The following is an 8,945-nucleotide window of genomic DNA, read 5'->3' on the forward strand; positions in this document are numbered from 1 at the left end:
GAAGACCACAGGCAGTAACTTTGATACGTGAACACGCAAAAGGAATCATACTATATGCCAGCAGTTGGCACACCTTTTCTATAAAGGGCCAGATACTATTTTAGGCTTTGTCACAACTACTCTATTCTATAGTAGCAAGACTGCAGCCATAGGCAATACTTAAATGAATGGGTATGGATGTGTTCCAATAAAATGCTACAGACACTGAAACCTGAATTTTATATAATTTTATATGGCACAAAATAATCTTCTTTTGATTTTTTTCAACCATGTAAAAATGTAAATAGTTTACATATGTATGGTTCGTAGGCCATACAAAAACAGACAACAAGAATTTGGCCTGTGGGCCACACTTTACTAACTTCAGCACCTTGCTCATTTCACTTATATCTTGAGGACTGTCCCATATCAGCACACAAGATCCACCCATTCTTCTGAACTGCTACCTCCGAATCCATCAAGAGGCTGAACCACAACTGCACCACAGCTCTATTGCTGGATATTTTGTTTGTTTCAGTTTTCTTTTAAAATTATAAACAGTGCTAAAAGGAACATGCTTGTACATTTGGTGAACTTTTGTACCCTATAGCGGCGGTCCCCAACCTTTTTTGGCACCAGGGACTGGTTTCATGGAAGACAATTTTTCCACGGGTCGGGGGGGTGGGGGGATGGCTCAGGCAGTAATTCGAGCGATGGGGAGAGGCAGGCAGATGAAGCTCCACTCAGTTGCCCGCTGCTCACCTCCTGCTGTGCGGCCCGGTAGGCCGCAGACCAGTATCGGTCCATGGCCCCGGAGTTGGGGACTCCTGCCCTATAGGGTTCAATCCTATGGGTGAAGCAAGGGCTGTGACCATTTTTGCTTTCTCTAGATATTGCTACAACAGTCCTCCGGAAAAGCAGAATTTACTTCATTCTGCATATGAGCAGGGCCCTCTTCCTGCACCCTTAACAGTCCTGAATGTCCTCACAGGCATTCTGGAAACAGCCTTTTCTAAGGCCAAGGCCTGCCAACTCCCTGGGTGGGAGATTTTTTTCCACTTTTAGAAATCCTCTTCTGGCTCTCAGCCCTGCTGACACCTACCCAGCAAAAGCTAGAGAGGTGTTATGTTTTCTCCTCCATAGTGAGGAGGGTACCAACCAAAGGGCAGAAACTGACTAAGCTAACTGCTCAGACGTAAGTGCCACTCAATTACATGACGATCACAGAACTGCAAAACAGCCACAGCTCCTACACCCCAGGACCTTCTCTCAGGCTGCCTTTGGTCCTAGTGCTTTTTGTCCTCACATCTAGAATCTTCTACCACTCATGCCAGAAGAGGCCTTGGAGATGCATCATTTGGGTACCTGGCCCCCACTTTATTGCAGGGATAAGAAAACTGAGGCCATAAAAAAGACCTGACTTGCCCAGAGTCCCAGCGTGAGAAATCCTCTATGTGCAACGCCTCTTTTGAGGGAGGGCTGGCCCCCACTGTCCAGCTCCTCCCACCTCACACAAAGCCTCCAAGGCTTCTTTGCTGGTGGCCACTCTCTCCAGCTGCTGGTGACCGAGGCAGAAAACCAAATCTACCCCTCCCCATCACTCCCCCATAGTCTCCTTGGTCTGGCTCCAGGTCAATGATCCTCCTGGGAAGCCTCAACACACTGGTGGATCAGGAGTAATCCTGAGCCAGGTCTGTAGAATCACCCAGCTCCCTGCCACCCATATCCCAGCTGCTCGTTTGCTAGTCAAAATCTAGGGATCCCTAAGGGAGCTCAGCAAAGCCTCAAGCATGTGAATCCATGACTTAGGCAAAGAGCTGAGAAGGACTGCTCCAAGGGACAAAGACTACTCTTGGAGGTGACCCAGAGGCGGGGCACTGGGGAGATCAGTACCATCAGGGAGTGTGGGGAAGAGCGAGGGGAAAGGCCACCCCCCCGGGGCCAACACAAGGCAAGCAGGGAGTCCCCCTTTGGTTACCAACACCTCACAAGGACTCCACTGAGCAAATCCAGGCTCTCTGGAGAGCTGTCTACCCACAGGATGAGAGGGATGTGGGCCCCTCCACATAAGCGGATGGACGGTGGCTCCACGGCTCTTCCCACATGGGCCGTCTACCAACCCCAACACCCCACACCACGTGTGGCTGCCCCAAAGGACACGACAAGGGAAAAGGAGAGGGGGATGGACAGGAAACAAACAGTGTTAAGCGCTTCCGTGTGCCAGGAGCTGCGCCTAGCTGTGGGCACAAGATGGCAGTTTCATCTGTGTCCCCCTCCCCCAGCCTTGCAAACATTCCCGAGGGGATGGGTGGCAGCCACCATCTTTATTTTAAAATGAGAAAGGCAGGCTCCTAGAGGCTAAGTCAGGCAGTCCTCTCTCCTTGTCACTGCCCTTCTGGCTGCCTGACCTTCAGCTTCAACTCCAGCCAGAGACGGAGAGCCAAGTCCCATTCCACACGTGGCCTGTCCCCCACAGAGGCTGGACTAAAAGGCCTAGGGTAGGCTGGAGAGCCTCCCTGCTTCAGGCAACCCTTTCCTCACACCCGCATAAATGCTGGCTGTGTGGGATGGCAGGAAGCGGTGGAGCTGCCATTTCCCTCTGCTCTGAGGCTGCTCATCTGTTTCCTGGGATAGGACTCCCTGCCCCCACTTACCCCAAGTCCGGAAATTCACTTGCTCTGGGGCTATGGGAAAAGGGAACTGCATGGCTCCCTCCCTCCCCAGAGGGCGGTGGCAGAGGCTGTTGCTGCAGCAACGCTTCCAGGCCTCCCGCCCTCAAGGCTCTAGCTGGCCAGCTCCTACCAACGGTTCTGGGCACAAGAGGCGGGGGCAGGCCGAAGGGGTTACTGCCCCAAAGCACCAGTGCCCAGCCTCAAAGCAGCCACAACACTCTCCTCCTTTCCCTCTTCTGGCCTGACTGGCATCCCTGGCTGCCTGGAGGGTGGGGTGAGGGGGTGACTTTCTGGGTATAAGTTTGTGGAAAGTTGAAAAATAAAAAAAAAAAAAAGCAGCTTTCCCGCCCTTGCCTGTGACTCCCGACACAGTCATCTGCAAGTGAGCACTGCTCCCTGCTGGACACTTAGGGTACACCCGCCTGCGCCACCCTGAGTTAGGTGCTATGTTTGTATCAAGCAAGGAAAAAAAGCACAGCCTGGGCCTCAACGGCTTAACACTCCACAAACTAGTGTCTGACAACACAGGCAGTGTCAAAGATAACCTGTGGTTCCACAGCTTGGTCAAGATTCTCTTCTTAACCAAACTTTAGTCAGGCTCCTTGGAGCCACTTTTTCAACTAGGCCCGTCTTTGGGTTTTGTCCTCCAGAACAAGATTTCTGCTAAGTTGGTTTAGCCAGAATCCCCTACGCTCGATGTCTGATCAGCCTGGACATCTCATCAAGCTCCTCATCCCCCAACAGCCCCCAGATCACCCTGGGCTGCCTTCAGCAAGAATCCGGTCAGGACAGTTTTGCTAAAATCTCCCTTACCCCTGATGTTTCCTCTTAGTAATTTTCCATCCACTCACACACACACACACACACACACACACACACACACACACACACACACACACACACACACACACACACACACACACACACACACACACTGCTCCTTGGCTACAAATCTCCACTTTTCCTTGTTGTATTCAGAATTAAACCCAGTTCTATACTGAGATCTATTTTCCCCTACTGCAATAGTTTTTCTGAATAAAACCTGTTTTTACCACTTTACTTCTAGCTTTTCTTTAATACATCAAATGAGTTTTAAAAGGAAGGGAGCAGGGACTTCCCTGGTGGTCCAGTGGTTAAGACTTCGCCTTCCAGTGCACGGGGTGCAGGTTCGATCCCTGGTCGGGGAGCTAAGATCCCACATGTCTCGCAGCCAAAAAACAATAAAACAATCACCAAAAAAAAAAAAAAAAAAGGAAGAGAGCAAAACCACATGGGCTGAGGCAGGCCAGGAAGGCTTTTACATGAAGTGTTTGTGGAGAATTTGAAAAGGCAGGGAAAAGTAGGCAGGGGGGCACAGCCTGGAAGGGGCTGGGCCAAAGCAAAGGCCATCGTGGGGGAGCGTGGGATAGCTGGAGAGTGGCAAACCAGTGAAGGGCCTAGGTTACCAGACGAAGAAGTGGGGTTATTACCAGCTGGCTTTCACATTTTTTAAAGCCTTGAACTTTTCCCGCAAAAGAATATGCCCCAGAACCCCTACATATAAAACTGATCAAAGTTGAGGTGATCTGACCAAAGGCAGGGGGCTAAGCCCCCCACCTCCAACACACTGTGGTGGCCCCTGGGCATCTCTGAACACCTGAAGGAGCAGAGTTTGAAACCAGAGCTGCGGGCAGCAGGGAGCCCCTAAGGTTCCAGTGCATTTGGACTGACAGGACACCCATGGTGTCTAACAAGGAGGGAGGACAGAGCCACAATGTCCAGGATGGGGTGAAAGCAGAGGCAGGGAGCACAAGGCAGCCAGGGGGTACTGAGAACTTGCCGCACTTCTCCAGCCTGCTCTTCTCTCATGCTAGGACTTCAGGGAATTCAAAGCAAATGTTTGGGAACCCAACATCTCCGTTCACCACAGCGTTCCTTTCGCAGTCTCCCCTCACTCTCTGTCTACTACCTAATCTAGCTCCTGGTTATACTGTCACACTGGTCTCTGTCTCCACGTCCCCCACATACCAATGCACACAGAGGACTTCCACAAACACCATGATTAAGAAAAAGAAAACCCTGTGTACTGCACAAAAACAGGCTGGCCCCAGAGCATCAGCCCTCTAATGCCCGAGGCTGTCTAGTAAGCATACTCACGCCAGGAATGTCCAAAAGCCTTGACACCAGAAGAGGCAACTTCAGGGCTGCAACACTCCCAGTGACACCGACAAGAACACGGAACTGTCTCTCCACCAAGGGTGCAGCAGCTGAACACGTGGCCCTGGGTTCCATGTGCGGTCTGGTAGCTTCGAGTCCTGGGAGCCTGCCAGAACTGGGCTCCATAAAGCTCTGCCAGGATTTAGGATCTAAAAGCAGAACAGGGGGTGCCTGCTTCATTCATACATTCAACCAAAATGTACTGAGCACCCTGTATTAGAGCCTGGGCCAGATGCTAGTGTTCCTGAGGGGTCAACAGTCCCAGCTTCTGGGAGCACACAGTGTGATAAGGTCAGACACGCTCATCCCACGTGGGTCAGTCACAATGTAATGCGGCCAGTGCCATAAGGCTGTGCTGCCTAGGAGTTACTGTCTGAGTAAGTCAGAGACCAAAAAAATAACATTCAGGTTGAGTCCTGCAGGATGAGGAAGTTTTTCAGAGAAGCAAGGAAATAACTTTGCAAGAAGGAGCAATCTTGCAGAGGTAAAGAGGCCTGAAGGAGGGTGGCAGGTCTGGGGAACAGAAAGCAGCTTAGCAGTGAGGCTAAAGCGTGATGGAAGGAGGGGGCAGTGGGGCGGGCAGTGGGGCGGGCAGGAGGTAAGGCTGCAAAATCAGGTCAAGGACTAAGTGTCAAGAGCAGTGAGGGCTATGGTGCGTTTTCATTTTAGAAAGACGGTGCTGGTGAGAAGTGTGGAGGGGGCCTTGGTGGTGAAGAGACTGGAGGGGGCAGACAAAGGAGCCACTGCAGTGGGCTAGGCTGGCTGAAGAGAGTGGCAGGGCAGGGTAGGTTCCAGGGATGCCTGTGGGGTAGAACCCTATGCAACAAAGGGGTTTGGGTGCTCCAGGGAGCTGAGAGATTTGCCCCTCTGTCCCTCCCTGCGGATCAGGCACCACCCTACAAATCCAAGGCCGAGAAGAGACAAGCATAAAAAGGATAAAGGCCACCCCATGAGACTAGCTGCTTGGTTTCTTCCTCTGGCCCTCAGATGTTGCTAGAAGTGAGTGTTCATAATATGGCTGATGAACACATCAAAGCCTACATTCTGGCAGACTGGGCCAGCAAAACATACTCCATCAGCAACAATTATCAAGGACCAACTACATCTAGCACCGGCAAAGAAACTGTGGAAGAGACAGCCGCTGCCTTTAGGGGATCTGTGCATGAATTGAGACGACAAGAGTCACACCTGAAATCACTTGAGATGGGTCCTTCTCTGGGATGCACCTTTTTGGTGATCACTGATTCAATCTGTGCATCGGTTTCCTTGCCTTTCCCTCTCCACTTTCCCATGACCACCAACACCCCCAGCAAGCTCCCTGAATGTGCGACCTGGTCTAAACACCAACTGCCAGACAGGTATCGGGCCTGTAGTAGGTCCTGAACATCTGCCGAATGAGTAATAAACTGCACCCTCTGAAGTAGAGTGGGGCAGAGAACAGAAGCCTGGCCTATGAATCAGGAGCCCTGGGCCCTGGCCATGGTTGTGCTCCTGACCTGGTATGTGACCTTGGCTCAGGGTCATTCCCTCCCTGGACATGTCTCTTCATCTGAAAAATGCAAAGATAGGACCAGGTGATCTCTGAAGCTCCTTCCATCAGAAAACTTCTGAGTCAATGCATGAAAGACAGAGGTAAGGGACTCTCTCTACAAGGGGGTCCTGGGAGATGTACTCAAAAAGGGTAGAATCAACAAGGGGAAGGGAGACCAAGGCAGACCCCGAGGAGGAAGTCCAGTGAGTCACCCAATGGCTATCTATGTGGCTGCACACCCATAAGGGCTCCCTTTTCACTCCACAGGCCCCTTGGCTCCTTAGGGCCTCTTTGCCCATTTTTTGCCTTCAAGACTCAGGCACATAACCACATGAGCTGAGGATCATGTTTGGGTCTATTATTCCACTTCTACCTGGAAGGGTCTCCGAGGGGCCCAGACCCTTCTCAACAGGCGTTAAGCACAGGCCAGGTCCCTAGAACAGAACTTCCCCCAAAGTTCCATTTGCCAGAGATCTCAACCTCTACGTCAGGGCCTCAGCCAGGGCCATGCTTGCCCAGAGCAGACCTGAGTCTACTCTAGGGCCTGGAGAGCCCTGTTAGCAAATGACAAGGTCTAGAGGGCCTATCAGCCAGCTTCCCAGAACTAATCAGTGTGCTAGCGAGCACCCACAGTAGGTGATAGAGGCACATCCTGCACTCTCCAGGGAAACCCGCCTGCCAAATCCCAAACCTGGACCCTGTCCTACCCCAGCCAACTGGTTCAAGGACATGGAGATTCCTGCAAAACCAGAAGCTGAATTTAAAACCTCCTCCAGGGAACTCCCCGGTGGTCCAGTGGTTAGGACTTGGCCCTCTCACTGCCGAGCGCCCAGGTTCAACCCCTGGTCAGGGAACTAAGATCCCACAAGCTGCGCGGTGCAACAAAAAAAAAAAAAACCAAAAATTTAAAAATTAAAAAAATAAAAATAAAACCTCCTCCACATCAAATTGATATCACTCCTAGGGAATAGGTTACTGAAAGCAATCAGTTAAACTTGGGGCAGGAATCCATGCTGGTGACTTCAGCTGCTTCCCCATAGCAGGTGGTACAGCCCAAGATTTACTACTTAGCCTGCTGAGCGATCTTTGTTAAGGACCAAAGCCTACCTATCTTTCTAGAAGGCGGGTGTGGGGGGGATATGTACTTGAGGGTCAGAAAGTGGAAAATTTAACCAACATCTGAAAGCAAGGTCAAATCAGTTCAATCTGACAGTCCCATGTAGGGTGACAGCTGGCAGGAGTTCTTTTTTTTTTTTAACATGTATTTATTTTTAATTCTTTTTTTTTTTTTTCTTTTTTTGCGGTACGCGGGCCTCTCACTGTTGTGGCCTCTCCTGTTGCGGAGCACAGGCTCCCGGATGTGCAAGCTGAGCGGCCATGGCTCACGGGCCCAGCCGCTCCGCGGCATGTGGGATCTTCCCGGACCGGGGCACGAACCCGCGTCCCCTGCATTGGCAGGCGGACTCTCAACCACTGTGCCACCAGGGAAGCCCTTTAATTCTTTTTTTTTTTTTTGGCCATGCAACGTGGCATACGGGACCTTAGTTCTCTGACCAGGGACAGAACCTGGGCCCACTGCATTAGGAGCACAGAGTCTTAGCCACTGGACCACCAGGGAAGTCCCTTTTTTAAAAAATATTTATTTATTTGGTTGCACTGGGTCTTAGTTGCAGCAGGCGGGCTCCTTAATTGCAGCACGTGGGCTCCTTAGTTGTGGCAAGTGAACTCTTAGCTGTGGCATGCATGTGGGATCTAGTTCCCTGACCAAGGATTGAACCCGGGCCCCCTGCATTGGGAGCACGGAGCCATATCCACTGCACCTCCAGGGAAGTCCCAGCAGTTCTTTATGTTTACTCTCAAAAAAAGATCAAATCCCAAACCAGTAAGTCTATTACTCTACCCAGTCCCTGTTAGAACCATCTATTTGCACAGCCAAGGTAGCTGTAGACAGCACCTCATTTTCCTGAGCTCTGCTCTACTCATAGGAACTCTTGAGCAGCAGAAAGAGTTGGCAGGCAGAGAGGTTATAGGGCTGAAGGCTGTGATTACTGAGCCTCAAGCTCCCAGGGCACTAGCCATGCAGGTAGCCACATGCATACAGTCACAGCCAGAAAAATGACAGTTTCTCTGTCCTTTAGAAAGACAAGGCCAGACAGAGTAAAGAGCCTCAGCTGTGGCAGACTTGTGATGTGTAAGTCTCCTTCTCTGATGAGTTTAATTAGGACAGAGTTAAGTACAAGTTTCAGGAATACTTGCCAGTCACAATATGGGCAGGTGTGCAGCCAGGGCAGGACCAGGGCTAAAAAAAAAGCCAGATGGGGTATGAGCCCAGCACAGCACAGGAATGATGAGGAACTGGGGCCTAGGAAAAAGCAGAACCAAATTTGGGTGGGTGGGCAGGGATCCAGGATCCATTAAGAGCTTGAATCCTTTAGCCTGACATCAAAGTTCCTATTACTGGCCCCAAGAGTCTGCTCTGGCCTCATCTCCCACCAGTCAATACAACTCTGCCCCAGTAATAATGAAACACCTATAGTTCCCCATAGTGGTACTCTTCCCCCAAACCC

General features: G+C 51.1%; 1 protein-coding gene across 1 annotated transcript in view; it reads right to left on the minus strand.

Annotated features, from left to right (window-relative positions):
• The window catches only part of PPCDC (phosphopantothenoylcysteine decarboxylase), a 96,648-nt gene extending 87,908 nt beyond the window's left edge, over window positions 1-8,740 (minus strand). Inside the window, exons 1-2 of the mRNA XM_022580053.3 lie at window positions 8,635-8,740; window positions 4,788-4,996 (exon numbers count right to left, since the gene is read on the minus strand). Of these exons, the coding sequence (XP_022435761.1) occupies window positions 4,788-4,973 (186 nt within the window). The 5' untranslated portion in view covers window positions 4,974-4,996; window positions 8,635-8,740. The remainder of the gene's footprint in view (window positions 1-4,787; window positions 4,997-8,634) is intronic.
• Between the last annotated feature and the right edge of the window lie 205 nt (window positions 8,741-8,945).

This window comes from Delphinapterus leucas, chromosome 2, assembly GCF_059928025.1.
Source record: "Delphinapterus leucas isolate spDelLeu-1000000601 "Yukka" chromosome 2, BTC_Dleu_Yukka2, whole genome shotgun sequence".
NCBI lineage: Eukaryota > Metazoa > Chordata > Mammalia > Artiodactyla > Monodontidae > Delphinapterus > Delphinapterus leucas.